Source organism: Sapajus apella, unplaced genomic scaffold, assembly GCF_009761245.1.
Source record: "Sapajus apella isolate SASKATOON/1434 unplaced genomic scaffold, GSC_monkey_1.0 scaffold237, whole genome shotgun sequence".
Taxonomy (NCBI): Eukaryota; Metazoa; Chordata; class Mammalia; order Primates; family Cebidae; genus Sapajus; species Sapajus apella.
The window spans coordinates 92,433-111,757 of NW_022437177.1; the positions used below are offsets into that span (position 1 = coordinate 92,433).

Genomic DNA, 19,325 nt, shown 5'->3' on the forward strand with positions numbered 1-19,325 from the left:
GCCAGCTGGTACTTGGTGCCTGGACTGGATTTATGCTGACTCATTTATTCCTCAGAATAGCATTTACTCACCTCTGGCTTTCAAGTAAACATCTGTGGAAGCCTAAAAAAGATACAAGAAAGTGCTCCGAGCCAGGTGCAGTGGCTCATGCCAGTAACCCCAGCACTTTGGGAAGCCGAGGCAGGTGAATCATGAGTTCAGGAGTTCAAGACCAGCCTGGCCAAGATGGTGAAACCCCATCTCTACTAAAAATACAAAAATTAGCCAGGTGTGGTGGCTGGCACCTGTAATCCCAGCTACTCAGGAGGCTGGGGCAGGAGAATCACTTTAACCTGGGAGGTGGAGGTTGCAGTGAGCCGAGATCACACCACTACACTCCAGCCTGGGCTACAGAGCAAGACTCCACCAAGGAAGGAAGGAAGGAAAGAAGGAAGGAAGGCAGGGAGGAGAGGGAAAGAAAGAAAGAGAAAGGAAGGAAGGAAGGGAGGGAGGGCGGGAGGAAGGAGAGAGGGAGGGAGGAAGGGAAGGAAGGAAACCGAAAGAGCTTCCAAGTGCACAGCTTGATGAATTTTCACAACAGCACACACCCATGTAACCAGGACCCAGCTCAGGAAACAGAACATGTTAAGCCAAGCATGGCAGCACACACCTGCAGTACCAGCCACTATGGAGGCTTGAGGCAGGAGGACTGTCTGAGCACAGGAGTTCAAGACAAGCCTGGGCAACAGAGTGAGACCCTGTCTCTTTAAAAAAAAAAAAAAAAATTAAAATTAGCCAGACATGGTGGCATGCACCTGCAGTCCCAGCAACTCGGGAGGCTGAGGCAGGAGGATTGCCTGGGCCCAGGAGTTCAAGGTTGCAGTGAGCCACAATCATGCCTGTGAATAGTCACTGCACTTCAGCCTGGGTGATGGAACAAGGCTTCATCTCTCTGGGCACAGTGGCTCAGGCTATTCCTGTATTCCCAGCACATTGGGAGGCTGAGACATGAGGATTGTTTGAACCCAAGAACTAGAGACCAGCATGGGCAACGTAGTGAGACTCCCATCTCTACAAAAAAAAAAAAAAAAAAAAAAAAAGTTAAAAATTAGCCAGGTAGCGTGCACCTGTAGTCCCAGCTACTGAAGAGGCTGAGGTGGGAGGATCGCTTATCCCAGAAGGTTGAGGATGAAGTGAGCTGTGATTGTGCCACTGTACTCCAGCCTGGCCAACAGAGCAAGATCCTGTCTCAAAAAAAAATCATATTAAAAAAGAAAGAACATGCTAAATGTGTTGCGTTATGTGAATTTCACCTCAACAGCAACAACAAAAAATAGGCCAGGCGTGGTAGCATGCGGTTATTATCCCAGCTATTTGGGGGTCTCACTTGACTCCAGGAGTTCAAGACCAGCCTGGGTAACAAATTGAGACCCCCATCTCTACAAAGAAAAAACAACAAAAAAAATTAATCAGCCAGGTGTGGTGGCATGCAGCTGTAGTCCCAGCTACTCAGGAGGCTGAGGTAAGAGGATTTCTTGAGCCCAGAAGTTAGAGGTTACAGTGAGCTGTGACGGTGCCACTGCCCTCCAGTCTGGATGACAGACCTCATCTATAAAAACTAATATTTATATTATTAAAAATATTATTTGTAGGCTGGGCACGGTGGCTCAAGCCTGTAATCCCAGCACTTTGGGAGGCCGAGGCGGGTGGATCACGAGGTCAAGAGATCGAGACCATCCTGGTCAACATGGTGAAACCCCGTCTCTACTAAAAATACAAAACATTAGCTGGGCATGGTGGTGCGTGCCTGTAATCCCAGCTACTCAGGAGGCTGAGGCAGGAGAATTGCCTGAACCCAGGAGGCGGAGGTTGCGGTGAGCCGAGATCGTGCCATTGCACTCCAGCCTGGGTAACAAGAGCGAAAATCCCGTCTCTAAAAAAAAAAAAAAATAAAATATATATATATATATATATATATATTATTTGTATTACTATGTAATACAAATAATATTTTTATTTTATGAAATCTATATTATTTTTACAGAACTCATTTATATATAATAATAATAATAAGGGCCGAACATGTTGGCTCATGCCTGTAATTCCAGCAGTTTGGGAGGCTGAGGCGGGCAGATCATTTGAGGTGAGGAGTTCCAAATCAGCCTGACCAATGTGGTGAAACGCTGTCTCTACCAAAAATACAAAAAAATCAGCCACGTATGGTGGTGCATACCTGTAGTCTCAGCTACTTAGGAGGCTGAGGCAGAAGAATCACTTGAATCTGGGAGGCAGAGGTTGCAGTGAGCCGAGATCGTGCCACTGCACTGCAGCCTGGGAGACAGAGCAAAATGCCTTCTCAATAAATAAATAAATAATAATAAGAGTAATAATAAACCTGGCCATCTTCCAGAAGTCCCCCCTTGTAACCTCTTCCCAGCCACTGTGCCTCCAAAAGAAACTGACATCCTGACTTGTTACACATGGTTTTCCCTGCTTTAGAACTTTATATAAATGGAATCACAAAGTGTATACCTGTCATTGTTTGGGGGGTTTTAAAATTTATCATTTTTTTAGAGGTGGGGTCTCCCTAGGGCAGGCGGGGAAAAAGAAAAAAAAAAAGATAGATACGAGGTCTCCCTATGTCACTCAGACTGGAGCACCCTGTCTATTCACAGGCATGATCATCACTCACTGCAGCCTCGAACTCCTGGCCTCAAGTGATCCTCCTCCCTCAGCCTCCTGAATAGCTGTGATTACTGGCATTTTGTGGCTTTGTTTTGGTTTTGGCTCAACATTGTTTGTGATTGATTCACCCAAGTTCAAGTTCAATCATCATTAGTTTGTTCTCACAGCTGTATGATATTCTGCTGTGTGAAGAGATCATAATTTATTCCTTCTACCTCTAACGGACACTTCTGCTGTTTCTAATGTAGGGCTATTATGCATTGGGGGGAGGGGTTCATGTCTATTGGATGTCTACCTAGCAGTGGAATTGCTGAGTCAGAGAAGATCGAGCCAATAGTGTTAGTAGATCTGCCAAACCATTTTCCAGCATGAGCGAATCGGTCTACTCCTCGGCCAGCTGTGGATGAGAGTTCTAGGTGCTCCATATTCTCACCAGCATTTGTTCAGCCTGTACTCATTTTGCAGAGAAGGCAACGGAGGCTCAGACAGAGGGGCAAGTGCTGCCTCCCGGTTGGGGAGGGAGCCTGGCTCCTTCTTGCTAGAAGCCTGGTCGGCCACCTCCTCTCCTCCTCCCCCGAACCTCCAGCATCCTGTCCCCACTGTGCCCTCCCAGCCTGGCTGTGGGGTGGGGTGGGACAGACAGGGTCACGTGGAGTTGGGTTCCGAGGGAGGAAGCCAGGCAGGAGGCAGGGTGCAGACGGCTGCTGATTCTGGGGCTGGTCAGGAAACCAAGGTAAGGGAGGGAGGGCAAGGGGAGGCCCAGGGTGATTCCTGGAGGCAGAGCTGAGAGTGGGGAGGGGGCCGAGATGAGGGCAGTGTGTGGGCAGACACTGGGCACAACTGTCACTCTCTCGTCCCCCAGGAGACCCCCCCACCATGGACCCACCGTCGCCGAGCCGGACCTCCCAAACCCAGCCCACAGCCCCCTCTTCGCTGACTTCCTACCGCTGGCACACAGGGGGCGGTGGGGAGAAGGGGGCTGGAGGGTTCCGCTGGGGCCGCTTCGCTGGCTGGGGCAGGACCCTGAGCCACCAGGAGCCCATAGTCAGCAGCCAGCCAGCCCCTCGCTCCATATTCCGTCGGGTCCTCTCTGCGCCTCCCAAGGAGTCACGGACCAGTCGCCTTCGACTCTCCAAGGCCCTCTGGGGGAGGCATAAGAACCCACCGCCGGAGCCAGAGCCGGAGCAGGAGGCCCCAGGTACACGGTTCCCCCGCCCCGAGCTGGGGCTGGGCTGGGAAGCCGGATGCTTGGGTTTTGTCTGCCTGCGGAGCATCAACCCTGCAGACACAGGAAGTTGTGGGGAGTGCAAAAGCCCAGCAGGAAGTGGCTGGGGCCCAGCTACCCTGTTCCCTCTTTCCCCCTAAAGAGGGTAGGAGGAGTTGCCAGGGTACTGTGGACAGAGGGTCTCTCTGAGGAAGGAACCATGAATGTAGACCCAGGATGGTATTGTCCAGAGGCTAAATGGCTCTTGGCCCCAGTGGGTCTCTCCTTCAGTGACCCAGGTCCATCCTTTCCTACCTGGATATCCATCCCCACCCTGCCTCCCACTCTCCTCCCTTCTAGCTTCTGTGTCTTTGTTTCTTCACCCCTTAAGCCTCAGCCTCTCCATCAGTTCAATGAGAATAATGATCTCTCCTTTGGAGAGTGTATCATTTCATTTGCTCATTTCCATTCATTTACTCAGAGGGTTGTGGAGTCTGTATTGTGTGTGCCAGGACCCAATTTAGGCACTGAGAATACACCAGTGAAAGAGACAGAGGACACTCTCTGCCCCGTGGAGCTCACAGTGTAGTGGAATTGACAGTAAATACGTCAGCAAGAAAATGACAGATGGGCCAGGCACGGTGGCTCATGCCTGTAATCCCAGCATTTTGGGAGGCCAAGGTGGGTGGATCACCTGAGGTCAGGAGTTTGAGACCAGCCTGGCCAACATGGCAAAACACCGTCTCTACTAAAAATACAAAAAAAAGTATCCAGGTGTGGTGGCGGGTGCCTGTAATCCCAGCTACTCAGGAGGCCGAGGCAGAAGAATGGCTTGAACCCGGGAGGCAGAGGTTGCAGTGTGTCAAGATATCGCCACTGCACTCCAGCTTGGGTAACAGAGGGAGACTCCAGCTCAAAGGAAAAAAGAAAAAGAAAATGACAGATTGTGCTAAATGTCACACAGGGGGACCTAGAAGAGTAATGGATATCACAAGAATCAGGGCTCAGGAATGTAGCACTAGCCCAGGACCCAGCATATTTTAAGTGATCCTTTAATAAGTGGCATTAACATTTGTTGCTCCTGGTGGTTAAAACAAAGGAACAGACAGGCAGTCTGGGAGGGTTGATTCAGCCCTTCTATTTCCTGGAAGCTCATTTAATTCTCACTGCTTATATTGCCATTTTGGTTGTTTTGTTGTTGTTTGTTGTTTGTTTGTTTGTTTGAGACAGAGACTTGCTTCCTCGCCCAGGCTGGAGTGCAGTGGCAGGATCTCAGCTCACTGCGACCTCCACCTCCCCTGTTCAAGCAATTCTCCTGCCTCAGCCTCCCTAGTAGCTGAAATTACAGGCGCCTGCCACCACACCTGGCTAATTTTTTTTTTTTAACACTTTTTAGTACATTACTTGGTATATCCTCAAAAAATAAAAAAAGAAAAAATTTTTTTTGTAGAGACGGGGTTTCACCATGTTGGCTAGGCTGGTGTCCAACTTCTGACCTCAGGTGATCCTCCTGCCTTGGCCTCCCAAAGTACTGTGATGACAGGCCTGAACAACCACCCCTGGCCTGTTGTTTTTTTGAGATGCAGTTTTGCTCTTTCACCCAGGCTGGAGTGGAGTGGTGCAGTCTCGGCTCACTGCAACCTCCACCCCCTGGGTTCACGCAATTCTCCTGCCTCAGCCTCCTGCGTAGCTGGGATTATAGGCGCCTGCCTCGGCCTCTCAAAGTGCTGAAATTACAGGCGTGAGCCACACACCTGCTTGTTGTTCTTCACAGATAGGGTCTTGCTCTGTCGCCCAGGCTGGAGTGCATTTGCATGCTCATAGCTCACTGCTGCCTTGAATTCTGGGGCTCAAGTGATCCTCCCACCTCAGCCTCCCAAGTAACTGAAACTACAGGCACACACCACAGTGTCAGGCTATTTTTTTTTTTTTTTTTTTTGAGACGGAGTTTCGCTCTTGTTACCCAGGCTGGAGTGCAATGGCGCGATCTCGGCTCACCGCAACCTCCGCCTCCTGGGTTCAGGCAATTCTCCTGCCTCAACCTCCTGAGTAGCTGGGATTACAGGCACGCACCACCATGCCCAGCTAATGTTTTGTATTTTTAGTAGAGACGAGGTTTCACCATGTTGACCAGGATGGTCTCGATCTCTTGACCTCGTGATCCACCTGTCTCGGCCTCCCACAGTGCTGGGATTACAGGCTTGAGCCACCGCGCCCGGCCTTGTCAGGCTATTTTTAAAGACAGGGTCTCACCGGGCACGGTGGCTCATGCCTGTAATCACAGCGCTTTGGGAGGCTGAGGCAGGAGGATCACCAGATCAGAAGTTTGAGGCCAGCCTGACAAACATGGTGAAACCCAGTGTCTACTAAAAACACAAAAATTAGTCGGACATGGTGGTGTGTGCCTCTAATCCCAGCTACTCAGGAGACTGAGGCAGGAGAATCACTCGAACCTGGGAGGTGGAGGTTGCAGTGAGCCGAGATTGAGCCACTGTACTCCAGCCTGGGAGACAGAGCAAGACACCATCTCAAACAAACAAACAACAACAACAACAAAAAAAAAAAAAACAAGGGGGCCAGGAGCAGTGGCTCATGCCTGTAATCCCAGTACTTTGGGAGACCAAGGTGGGCAGATCACCTGAGGTCAGGAGTTTGAGACCAGCCTGACCAACATAGAGAAACCCCATCTTTGCTAAAAAAATTAAAATTTAGCTGGGCGTGGTGGTGCACGCCTGTAATCCCAGATATTCAGGAGGCTGATGCAGGAGAATCGCTTGAACTTGGTAGGCAGAGGTTGCAGTGAGCTGAGATTGTGCCACTGCACTCAGCCTGGAAGACAGAGCAAGACTCCATCTCAAAAAAAAAAAAAATAGGGCCGGGCGCGGTGGCTCAAGCCTGTAATCCCAGCACTTTGGGAGGCCGAGGCGGGTGGATCACGAGGTCAAGAGATCGAGACCATCCTGGTCAACATGGTGAAACCCCGTCTCTACTAAAAATACAAAAAATTAGCTGGGCATGGTGGCGCGTGCCTGTAATCCCAGCTACTCAGGAGGCTGAGGCAGGAGAATTGCCTGAACCCAGGAGGCGGAGGTTGCGGTGAGCCGAGATCGAGCCATTGCACTCCAGCCTGGGTAACATGAGTGAAACTCCGTCTCAAAAAAAAAAAAAAAAAAAAAAATAGACAGGGTCTCATTATGTTGCCCAGGCTGGTCTCAAACTCCTGGTCTCAAGCAATCCACCCATCTCAGCCTCCCAAATGTTGGGATTACAGGCATGAGCCACCATACCCAGCCCCTGTCCTGTTTTTAATCTCTCGGACCCACTTATTGCCTTGGTGAAGAGAAGAATGCTTGTGACTGAAGCCCAGCCCAACCATTCACAAACTGTGTGGCCCTGGGCAAGTCACTCAACCTCTCTGAGTCTGTTCTCATAGCCCTTTGAATGGCTTTTGGAGGATTCAATGCAAGAAGGTGTGTGGTATACAGGGTACTGGGCACATAGTAAGTGGGCCGTGTCTGCTCCCCATGGTTAGTGGGGACAAGGCCCACACAGAGGTGAAGGCTTGCCCAAGATCATACAGTCTGATATGGCTGCCAGGGGAGGGCACCTAGGAGGGAACCCACCATGAGCCTTGGGGAATGGAAAGGGTGCCCTGAGGGAGAGAAAAGGTCTCTTAAGTCCCCCAGTGTCTCCTCTTCTTACCAGAGCCGCAGCCAGAGCCAGAGCCCCCAGCCCCACAGATCCCTGAGGCCCCCACACCTGACGTGCCTGTCTGGGACATTGGGGGCTTCACCCTGCTTGATGGGAAGCTGGTGCTGCTTGGAGGCGAGGAGGAGGTGAGAGGGGGCACCTGGGCAAAGGGAGGGAAGAAACAAAAAGGAGGAGGGCAGAACAGAGGCAGGGGCTGAAGGGAGGATGATGGGAAGGTGTCTGCCTCTCCCTCTGTCTGTCTGTCTGCCTGCCTGCCTCCCCTCTCTGACTACCCACTCCTGCGGGAGAACAGGGTCCTCGAAGGCCCCGGGTGGGAAGCGCCAGCTCTGAGGGCAGCATCCACGTGCTCATGGGGAACTTCAGGGATCCAGGTAAGCTTGAGGGGCAGAAAGTCTGGGGCATTTGGGAGGCTCTAAAAGTGGGTCAGAATCTAAGATGATTCCAACCCCACAACCTCCCACCCATAACTACCCACAGATCGGATTCCTGGAAAGACAGAACCAGAGACTGCTGGTCCCAACCAGGTCCACAACGTTCGGGTAAGGCAGCCAGTGAAGCAGGGAGCTAGAGGGGAGAGCCAAGAATCTCAGCTCCTCAGAACTGAAAGGCCACTTTTACTGGGTGATCTGGGACAGGTTGCTGACTCTCTCTGGGTCTCAGAGTCCCAATCTGTCAAATGAAGTAATGAAAGAACATTCTCTAGGGTTTGTTTATGGGAAGCCAATAGAGTGTGCAGGAGCCAGGCAGGGCAGTGCGCTGTAGCTGTAGTCCCAGCTACTCGGGAGGCTGAGCAGAGAGGACTGCTTGAGGCCAGGAGTTCAAGACCAGCCTGAGCAACATGGAGAGACTCTATCTCTTTAATAAATAAATGAATAGTGAAGGAGAGTATAGGATTGATAAATGGGAGCTTGGGCCAGGCACAGTGGCTCACACCTGTAACCCCAACATTTTGGGAGGCTGGAGCAGAAGGATTGCTTGAGACCAGGAGTTCGAGACCAGCCTGGGCAACATAGCAAGTCCCCAGCTCTACATGGTAACACTCACCTGTAGTCCAGCTGAGGCAGGAGGATCACTTGAGCCCAGAAAGTTGAGGCTGCAGTGAGCCATGATTGCACCACTATACTCCAGCCTGGGTGAGAGCGCGAGACCCTGTCTCAAACAAACAAATGAAGAAACCCAAAAAATGGGAGCTGTTTGTTGCTCTTATTATTCCAGCTAATACAGCCTGAGTTTGGTCTTGGTCCTCCAAGACCAGTAGATCCTCTGGGATATCTTAGGAGGGCAGCAGCTGCAGAGGGAGCACAGATTTCGGTTCAGGTGATATTCCCTTCCCCACAGGGGTTGCTCAAGAGGCTGAAAGAGAAGAAAAAGGCCAGGTCGGAGCCAGGAGCCAATGCTCCCCGAGATGGGTAAGGGTGTATGGGAGGCTGGAGGGGCTGAGGTTCAACACTGCCCCCCGCTCCTGCCTATCATTTCAACCTTCACCAAACACCCCTTGTGGCCTCTGTGTTCTGCCCCACATCAGTTGATGCTGGGGATATTGAATGACCTAGCAACAAGCCAGGGTGGGGGCAGTCTGACACAATGACTCTAAAATGTGTTAGAGACTAATGACTTTAAAATGTAAATCGACTCTAAGTCAATAAACTGGTCTGGGAGTGTCAGGGAAGGGACCCTTGAGCTGAGAGCTGAAGGGTGGATGGAAGTCAACTTGGCCAGAGAGGGTGGGAAAGGCATTCCAGGCAGAAGGAATAGCAAGTGCAAAGGCCAAGAGGCCAAAAGAAGCAACTACAATAAGGCCAAAGGGGCTGGGCTAAGTGGCTTACACCTGTAATCCCAACACTTTGGGAGGCCAAAGTGAGCTGACTGCTGAGTCCAGGAATTCAAGACCAGCCTGGGCAACACCGTAAGTCACCACACCCTTTTTTTTTGAGACGGAGTCTCACTCTCACCCAGGTTGGAGGGCAGTAGTGTGATCTCGGCTCACTACAACCTCTGCCTCCCAGGCTCAAGCGATTCTTCTGCCTCAGCCTCCCAAGTAGCTGGGACTACAGACACATGCCACCATGCCGGGTTAATTTTTGTATTTTAGTAGAGACAGGGTTTCGCCATATTGGCCAGGCTGCTCTCAAACTTCTGACCTCGTGATTCACCTACCTCAGCCTTCCAAAGTGCTAGGATTACAGGTGTGAGCCACCTCGCCCGGCCGTGAGATCCCATTTCTACAAAAAAATACAAAAGTTAACCGGGTGTGGTGGCAGGCACCTGTATTCCCAGCTATTGGCGGGGCTGAGTGGGAGGACTGCTTGAGCCCAGGAAGGAGATCGTGCCACTGCACTCTAGCCTGAGCAACAGAGCAAGACTCTGTCTCAAAAAAAAATAGGGTTGGGTGTGGTGGCTAATGCCACACGTTGGGAGGCCAAAGCGGATGGGTCGCTTGAGGTCAGAGGTTCAATACCAACCTGGCCAACATGGTGAAACCCCATCTCTACTAAAAATACAAAATTAGCTGGGTGTGGTGGCACACGCCTGTAATCCCAGTTACTTGGGAGGCTGAGACAGGAGAATTGCTTGAACCTGGGAGGTAGAGGTTGCAGTGAGCCGAGATCATGCCACTGTACTCACACCTGGGCGACAGGGCAAGACTCTGTCTAAACAAATAAATAAATAGGGCTGGGCATGGTGGCTCATACCTGTAATCCCACACTTCGGGAGGCTGAGGTGGGTGGATCACGTGAGATCAGGAGTTCAAGACCAGCTTGGCCAACATGGTGAAACATCATCTCTACTAAAAACACAAAAATTAGCCAGGCATGGTGGCAAACACCTGTAATCCCAGATACTTGGGAGGCTGAGGCAGGAAAATCACTTGGACCTGGAAGGTGGAGGTTGCAGTGAGCTGCGATGGAGCCACTGCACTCCAGCCTGGGCCAGAGAACCAGACTGTCTCAACTAACTAAATAAATAAGATAAAATAAAACAAGGCCAGGGAGGCTTGAGCTCAGAAATGATTAGCCAGGCACAGTGTGCGTGCCTGTAGTCCCACCTCCTCCTGAGGTGGGAGGATCGCTGGAGTCCAGGAGTTCTGGGCTGCAGTGCGCTATGCTGATTGGGTGTCCGCACTAAGTTTGGCATCAATATGGTGACCTCCCGGGAGTGGGGGACCACCAGGTTGCCTAAGGAGGGGTGAACCCGCCCAGGTTGGAAACAGAGCAGGTCAAAACTCCCGTGCTGATCAGTAGTGGGATCGTGCCTGTGAATAGCCACTGCACTCCAGCCTGGGCAACATAGCGTGACCCTGTCTCTGAAAAAAAAGGAAAGAAAAGAAAGTGACAGATTAGGTGGAGGGGGATGAGGTGACAACATCTAGCCTCTGCTGGGTCATGTAGGTCACCAGGAGGAGTTGAGTTTATCCGAAAAGCAAGGAGGTGCCATGGGGAGGAGGCCCAGAGGAGAAATAGGATCCGATTTGGGTTGAAGTCCTTCCCGGCCTCCCTCTACCCTTCAGGCTATGGGGGATGGGGAAGAGGCAGATGACCACGTGCTCATCCGCCCCCTTCCCAGACCCCCCAGTGCTCTAGGCTCTAGGGAGTCGCTGGCCACACTCCCTGAACTGGACCTGGGCGCCGAGCAGGATGTTCGGGTCTGGCCACTGCACCCCAGCCTCCTGGGGGAGCCCCACTGCTTTCAGGTAAGTGCGGACAATCCACCTCTGTCCCACCTCCCACCCTTTGGCTTCACCCTTGGCCTCAATCACACCGTTGGATTCTCCATCCCAACAGGTAACGTGGACTGGCGGAAGCCGCTGCTTCTCTTGTCGCTCGGCCGCTGAGAGAGACCGGTGGATCGAGGACCTTCGTCGTCACTTCCAGCCCACCCAGGTCATTGCCCTTAGAAAAGTGGGACACGGAGACCCCTCCCACACGCCTGGCCCGCTCCTTCCACTCTACCCAAACCCAGCTCGTTCCATAACCCGCGCCCCCAACACATCTGCCCCGCCTGCTTCGTTGCAACGGCTCCAAAGACTCCCCTTCCATTTATTACCAGCCCCGGGAATATCAGACCCGCCCCTTCTGTCCACTCCCGGCCCCATGCGCACCCAAAACCCTGCCTACCAGGCAATCGCGAAGTCTTCACTCCAGGACTACTCTTCTATACCCTGGAGCCCCGAACTCCCCCGGAAAGCCCAGAAAAGCTAGAAGACTTCCGCGTAGCCACCTCGGGACTCCCGTGGCTCTACCTCTTTCCCCAAAGGCCCAGCGATCTCTCCTAGAGACCCGGCGCACCAGCTTTGAGGCTCCGCACTTAACTTGCGGTGCGCTCTTTGGGGTGCCAACGAACCAAAACTCTTCCCCCACCCCACTCCCATCTGCAGGACAACGTGGAGCGGGAAGAGACCTGGCTGAGCGTGTGGGTGCATGAGGCGAAGGGGCTTCCCCGGACAGCGGCGGGGGCACCTGGCGTGCGCGCAGAGCTGTGGCTGGATGGCGCGCTGCTGGCACGCACGGCGCCTCGGGCCGGCCCCGGCCAGCTCTTCTGGGCCGAGCGCTTCCACTTCGAGGCGCTGCCACCGGCACGTCGCCTGTCGCTGAGGCTGCGCGGCTCGGGCCCGAGAGGCGCGGTGCTGGGCCGCGTGGCGCTGGCGCTGGAGGAGCTGGGCACCCCACGCGCGCCTGCAGCCGGCCTAGAGCGCTGGTTCCCACTGTTCGAGGCGCCGGCGGGCGCAGCGCTGCGGGCGCGGATCCGGGCGCGTCGCCTGCGCGTGCTGCCGTCCGAGCGCTACAAGGAGCTGGCGGAGTTCCTCACCTTCCACTACGCGCGCCTCTGCAGGGCCCTGGAGCCCGCGCTGCCAGCGCAGGCCAAGGAGGAGCTGGCGGCCGCCATGGTGCGCGTGCTGCGGGCCACCGGCCGGGCGCAGGTGCGGCACCAAGACAGCGCGGACCGGGGCAACCAGGGGTAGACCGATAATGCGCTTCGGGCGGGAGTTGGGGTGCAGACCTGAGTTGTACTTGTCAGGGGCGAGAGGCCTTGAAGGGCGGGGCCTGAGGGCAGCTGTGAGGGGCGTGGCCCGAGTATCACCTGTAAGGGGCGGGGCACCCAGAAGGGGGGGACCCGAGTTTCAGCTGTGAGGGGCGGAGCCTAAGCATCACCCATAAGGGGCGGGACACCTTGAAGGGTAGGGCCTAAGCTTCAGCGGCGAGAGGCGGGACCTGAGCATGGCGCGTGAGGGGCGTGGCCCAAGTTGAACCTCAGAGCTATAAGGCTTAAATTTCTGCTGTGAGGGTTAGAGGTTCTGGCTTCAGTTATGAGCCCAGCAGTAAGAACTGGGCCTAAGCATCAGCTACGAGAGGCGAGGCCTGTGCCTCTGGTGTGAGGGAGGAGCCAAGGGTTCGAATTCCCTTGGACTCAGTCTGCAACCGGTGCAAGGTGATGACCCCTTGCCTTTCCCAGGCGCTGGTGACTGACCTGGGCACTGCGGAGCTGGCGCGCTGTGGAGGCCGTGAGGCGCTGCTGTTCCGGGAAAACACATTGGCCACCAAGGCTATCGATGAGTACATGAAGCTCGTGGCACAGGATTACCTCCAGGAGACCCTGGGTGAGCTGGGGGGAGTCCGTGTCAGTGGCCTGCTGGGTGAACTAGGGGACCTGAGTGAAGTTCTAGGAGTCCCTGAGCGACCTGCATTCTGGTAGTGAGTGGTGTTTTGGGGATGCTAAGATCCTGGGGTCAATTGGGAGCTCCCCCACATGTTGGGTGCCTCCTTAGTAACCTGGAGATAAGATTGGAGTATGGGTGTGGTGGGTTTTGGTGGTCATGCCCCCAGCCCCTATCTGGCTGTGCTGAGCTACAGGACAGGTTGTGCGGCGTCTGTGTGCTTCCACTGAGGACTGTGAAGTGGACCCCAGCAAGTGTCCAGCCCCGGAGCTACCAGAGCACCAGGCCAGGCTTCGGAACAGCTGCGAGGAGGTCTTCGAAACCATTATCCATTCCTACGAGTGAGAACCAGGGCCCCAACACCTTAGTCCACCTCTGCTTACCATGCTAATCCTGACCTCCAGTTTAGGGTTGCCAGATAAAATACAGGAGACACTCAGTTAAATTTGATGCAATAATTGGGACATGCTTATACTAAAAAATTATTCATTTGAGCCAGGCACGGTGGCTCACACCCATAATCCCAATACTTTGGGAGGCTAAGACAAGAGGATTGCTTGAGCCCAGGAGTTCAAGACCAGTCTGGGCAACATAGCAAGACTCCATCTCTACAAAAAGCTTTCTGTAAATGAGCGTGATGACATGCACCTGTAGTCTCAGCTACTGGGGAAGGCGAGGCTGGAGGATCGCTTGAGCCCAGGATTCAAGGCTGCAGTGAGCTATGATCATGCCACAGCACTCCAGCCTGGTTGACAGAGACCCTGTCTCAATTAAAAATAAATATATAAATAGAAACTACTCCATTGTCTGAAATTCATGTTTAACTGGATATCCTGAATTTTCATTTGGCACATCTGGCAACTCTATCACCATGCTATGCCACCTGACCCCAAGTAACCTGAGACCCAATTTCTTGTCCTGTAACCACAGGTGATTCCATACCCCCAATTCCATGCCACTGGCTCCAGTTAACATAGGACCTCAATCCTATGACCTCTGATTCAAGATGATACCCCAAGTCCATGATAAGTGACCCTCCTCCTCAAGTCTCATGCAACTAATCACAAGAGACCTGGGACTCCTATCCCTTGACCTCTGACCCTAAGTTAATCTGTATACCTAACCCCTGACTTCAGTCAAGTGACTTCTGACCCTAGGTGACCTCTGGAGCCCCAATTCTACTCCCTATCTTGTACTCTGGCTCGCTAATCCCCTGTCCAATAATAAGTACATCCAAGCTCATAACCTCTGTCTTCATGTGACCCTGTACCCTAAACTCTAAGAATATTGTCCCCAGCTATTGTCATAGCTACACCATAAGCCATGACCCCATGCCGACTCATAACCCCAAGCATTGTTATCTCAGATATTCCCAATCCTGGATCCCAGACCCCACGTTCAGTGAGAAGGAGGCCTATAGAGGCTTCATGAATAGCTTCCTGAAGGATCATGAACCAGTCATGCAATGCTTCTGGGACTCCCGACCTTATGACCTTAACCCTTTATGCCCATAGCCTCCCCCTCTGACAATTCATTGCCTCTTCTGCACCAGCTGGTTCCCTGCGGAGCTAGGCATTGTGTTCTCAAGCTGGCGAGAAGCATGCAAGACACGTGGCTCTGAGGCGCTGGGCCCCCGACTGGTATGCGCCTCCCTTTTCCTGCGGCTCCTGTGCCCCGCTATCCTGGCACCCAGCCTCTTTGGTTTAGCACCAGAGCATCCAGCACCTGGCCCAGCCCGCACCCTCACGCTGATTGCCAAGGTCATCCAGAACCTCGCCAACCATGCTCCGTAGGTGCTGGGGAACTAGGGGTTGGGGAGGTACCATGCTGGGAGTGTGGGGGTGGCAGGCACCTGGCCTGACCCACCCAGCCTGGTCCTGATCCAGGTTCGGCGAGAAAGAAGCCTACATGGGCTTCATGAATAGCTTCCTGGAGGAACATGGACAAGCCATGCAATGCTTCCTGGACCAGGTGGCCATGGTGAATGTGGATGCCGCACCCAGTGGTTACCAGGGCAGCGGCGACCTGGCCCTCCAGTTGGCCGTCCTGCATGCCCAGCTCTGTACAATCTTTGCTGAGCTTGACCAGGTATGGCCTGAACCCAGAGCAGGGAGGCAAGAAGGCTTGGCAGACTCTGACCCCAGAGACTTTGCTCAGTCTCTGTCCTGTGTGCCTCACCAGACAACCCGAGACACCCTGGAACCACTGCCCACTATCCTGCAAGCCATCGAGGAGGGCCGGCCTGTGCCCGTGTCAGTGCCAATGCGTCTCCCACCACCCCCAGCCCAGGTCTATTCCAGGTAACCTCAAGTCTGGTCTGGGGTCTAAATGGGTAGGAACAGAAGCAGGGCTGAGACAGGGGTCAGAGGTGAAGATGGATCATTGTGAGCAGAGGTCCACCCCAGGGTCAGACTGGAATCACAGGTTACAGAAAGGGAGGGTCAGGTCAAAAGTCACATGGTGTTTGAGGTCAGGGATGAGGGAAGAGGTTAGGGCCTCAGGGATGAGAAGAGTGGTTAGGGCCCCAAGTGGTCCGGATCCAATTAGATCTGACCAAGTCAAGGGTCATAGAGAAGACAGGATTATAGTCAGAAGTCAAGGACAGGAGCCAGGCTCAGTGGCCCACGCCGGTAATCCCAGCACTTTGGGAGGCTGAGGCAGGAGGATCACTTGAGGCCAGGAACTCAAGACCAGCCTGGGCAACATAGAGAGACCCTATGTCTACCATAAATAAATAAATTAATAAAATTAGCTGGGTGTAGTGGCATGCGCTGGTAGTCCTTTGTATTTGGGAGGCTGAGGCTGGAGAATAGCTTGAGCTCCGGAGTTTGTGACTGCAGTGAGCTATGATCCAGCCACTACACTGTAGCCTGGGGGTGATGGAGTGAGACCTCGTCTCAAAAAAAAAAGAACAATGTCACCTGGGGGTGAGGTCACTTCTGGTCAGGTCGGGATGGGGTCATCTCAGGAGCCAGTAGAGAGTCTGAGATTCTCCATCCCATTCATAGCCTCTCCGCAGGGGAGAAGCCCGGCTTCCTGGCCCCTCGGGACCTCCCCAAGCACACCCCTCTTATCTCCAAGAGTCAGTCTCTGCGCAGCGTTCGCCGCTCACAGAGTTGGGCCCGGCCACAGCCCGACGAAGAGCGGCCCCTGCGGCGGCCCCGGCAGGTGCAGCGCACGCAGAGTGTCCCGGCCGGGCGTCCTGCCCGCCGCCGCCAGTCTGCGGGACCCAGGCCGCGACCCAAAGGCTCCCTGGGCACGGGCCCAGGGCCCCGCGGCCGGCCTTGGACCCGGGCCTCCGCCTCGCTGCCTCGGAAGCCGTCGGTGCCCTGGCAGCGCCAACTGGACCAGCCTCAAGACCGAAACCGGGCACTCAGCACGCACAGACCTGTGAACAAGGTAAGATCAGGCCCAGGTCCGCGCCTGGGGAGTGGGGAGTGGCAAGGGGTAGACAGGGACGCGACTGGGGAAGACTGAAGGGCCAGGCAAGTCTGGATTCAAGTACCCAGCTCGCTGCGCTCTTATCCCCGGCCTAGCCCGACCCTCTCTGAGCTTCAGTTTCCCCAGCTGTACAGCAGGAGGGATGTTCCCCAACTGGGAAGGGCGGTGATGACGCTGAGCACTTGGGCCTAGGAGGTCAGAGTCTCCGGGGAGACGCAGGGGCGGGACGACAGGTCAGATTACAGCTGCTCTCCCACCACAGTTGGCAGAGCTGCAGTGCGAGGTGGCCGCTCTGCGTGAAGAGCAGAAAGCGCTGTCCCGCCTTGTGGAGTCGCTGAGCACCCACATCCGGGCCCTGACGGAGCAGCAGGAGCAGCTGCGGGGCCAGGTTCAGGACCTGGACTCCAGGCTCCGCTCTGGGTGAGCCCAGCCCTCTCCATTAGCCCTGCGCCCAGGTGGGTCTGATCCAATTAGATCTGACCAGGCGCTGCCCAAATCACGCCTGGTACGACCACGCCCCCAATCTGGCCCCTCCCCAATGTCTGTCCAGGCCCCGCCTCTTGACAAGCCCCGCCCCCCGATGGACCCACCCCACGCAGGGCGGCCTGGGACCCTGGCAGATTCTCTCATCCAGGCCCCACCCCTCCAGGAGCCCCACCCAACGTGACTGTGCCGGGCCCTGAGATACCTCAGCCTGGGCACTCCCTCAAGCCCAGTCACGACCCCACCCAGGACTGGACAAGCCCCGCCTCCACTCCAAGCTCCACCCTTTGAATCCCTGGCATTCCAACCAGAAGCTGGAAGGGACTTCCTTAACCTCTGACTTTCGCCCCCATCCTCTGACCCCCACAGGAGCTCAGAGTTTGATTCAGATCACAACCTTCTAAGCAATGAAGGGCACAGTCTGAAAAGCCTGGTGAGACTTCCGTCTGTGCCCTGGGGCAGGTCTGGGCGGTGAAGAAGTAAGGGTTGGTTTCTGAACCCCATCTCCACTGCCTCCCCAGGAGCACCGCCTAACTGAGATGGAGAGAACTCAGGCCCAGCTGAGGGATGCTGTACAGAGCCTGCAGCTTTCTCCAAGGACGTGGGGGTCTCGGAGTCAACCCCAGCACCTCAAAACACCCTGCCTCAATGGAGACACCAGCTGAGCTGTCCATCCCGCCCCACCCCACGTGGTCTGGGAGCAGAGAGACAGCCATCTTAGGGGAGGTGTCTGACCTTGCCTTAGCCCTACTTGGCCTACAGTGGGGAGTGGAACTGCAGGTGCCAGCCACTCTGGCAATACGAAGTTGCCCAGTAAAATCTTGATTTCAGTAACATTGGTGGTTTCTTCGCCCACTAAGAATTGCCAGTTCTTAGACATTTGCCCCCCAATCCCTATTTATCTCTCCCAAATTCTCCCCTAGTTAGAAGTCTCATGGAGAGGGCCATGTACTCCAGTTCTCACCAGCTGTGTGACCTTAGACCTTCATTCTCTAAGAGCCCTTGTTTTCTTATCTGTGAAATGGACATAAAGTTCCCTAAGCAGTGAGAGGACCTATAGTTAAAGGCTTTCAATAAAAGGTATTCACCATTGTTATAGGCAGCTGCTTCTCAATGAAGCAGGGGCTCTACCCCTGGCAAACCCACAGATGAGAGCATCTTCCTAGGCCCTCATGTCAGGGAGGCCATGGGTCTGGGAGGCAGCTAAAGGAGGGGTATCAGGTATGAAGATGGTTGGATTCTGTGTATCAATGATTGGGTAATGAGTCATTCAAATCATGGGTGAATGGATAGGTGAGGGGTGGAGTGGACCGAGCAACAGCAGATGGGTAGGTTAGTGTTTGCTGGATGTTTGACCTAAGTAGGTGAGTCGTTGGGTAGATCAACCTCAGCCCCTCAAAGCACCCTGCCTCAATGGAGACAACACACACTCAATGGGTGGGTATGTCTACCTAGAAAGGGCCTGGTTCATAGCAGGAAAAGTATTTTGAATGTTGTGATCATGCATACGTATGTTGAAGTCTCCTGAGACGCTGAACTGGGCAGTGGAGAAACAATAATGAACAAGACAGTACCCCTGGCCTCATGGAACTTACATTCTAATGGAGAGGCCAAATAAGCAACTGGTGGATGGATATTTGGGTGGCTGAGTGGAAAGATGTGTGTAGGGATGGTTGGGTACTTGCTTGGTTGTATGGATAACTGAATATTTGCTTGGGTGCTGGATAAATGGGCGGGTAGATGGGAAGTGAATGGGTGGGTTGAGTGGGTGTTGGGGTGGATGAATAGGTGGTTGGAGGGGTGGGTGGATAGGTGATTAGTTGATTGGATATGTAGATGAGTGATTGATAGATTGAACAAGTGGATGAGATGGCTGGGTGGTTGGATATCTGGATACATGGTGGATAAGAGAAGACCACAGGCCACTGATGGGGTAGTCCTGGAAACTGTGATCCTGGGGACTGGGTGGAGAAGGTGGCTTAGTACTGAAGACCTAGGGCAACTCCAGGGCAAGGAGGTGCTGAAGTCCGGTGTGGATGATGGGGAAGGAGGGAGTGAGCTTGTGGTTGGAAGGTAGCTGATGGAGGGCAGGGAACAAAAGGCTAAAAATTGACTGGGTGGAGTCCTCAATGACCTATCAGTGATCCATGGGGGAACTTTTCTGCCCCC

General features: G+C 53.9%; 1 protein-coding gene across 1 annotated transcript; it reads left to right on the plus strand.

Annotated features, from left to right (window-relative positions):
• Positions 1–3,270: 3,270 nt before the first annotated feature.
• On the plus strand, positions 3,271–17,990 carry RASAL3 (RAS protein activator like 3). The gene is made up of 18 exons (XM_032271530.1): positions 3,271–3,397; positions 3,527–3,862; positions 7,574–7,704; positions 7,872–7,950; positions 8,057–8,118; positions 8,918–8,988; positions 11,144–11,270; positions 11,362–11,460; positions 11,955–12,497; positions 13,031–13,175; positions 13,429–13,573; positions 14,785–15,021; positions 15,119–15,320; positions 15,414–15,532; positions 16,241–16,631; positions 16,936–17,093; positions 17,526–17,589; positions 17,678–17,990. Exons 2-18 carry the CDS (start codon positions 3,541–3,543, stop codon positions 17,819–17,821), a joined length of 3,039 nt encoding a protein of 1,012 aa, XP_032127421.1. The 5' UTR covers positions 3,271–3,397; positions 3,527–3,540; the 3' UTR covers positions 17,822–17,990.
• Positions 17,991–19,325: the final 1,335 nt, after the last annotated feature.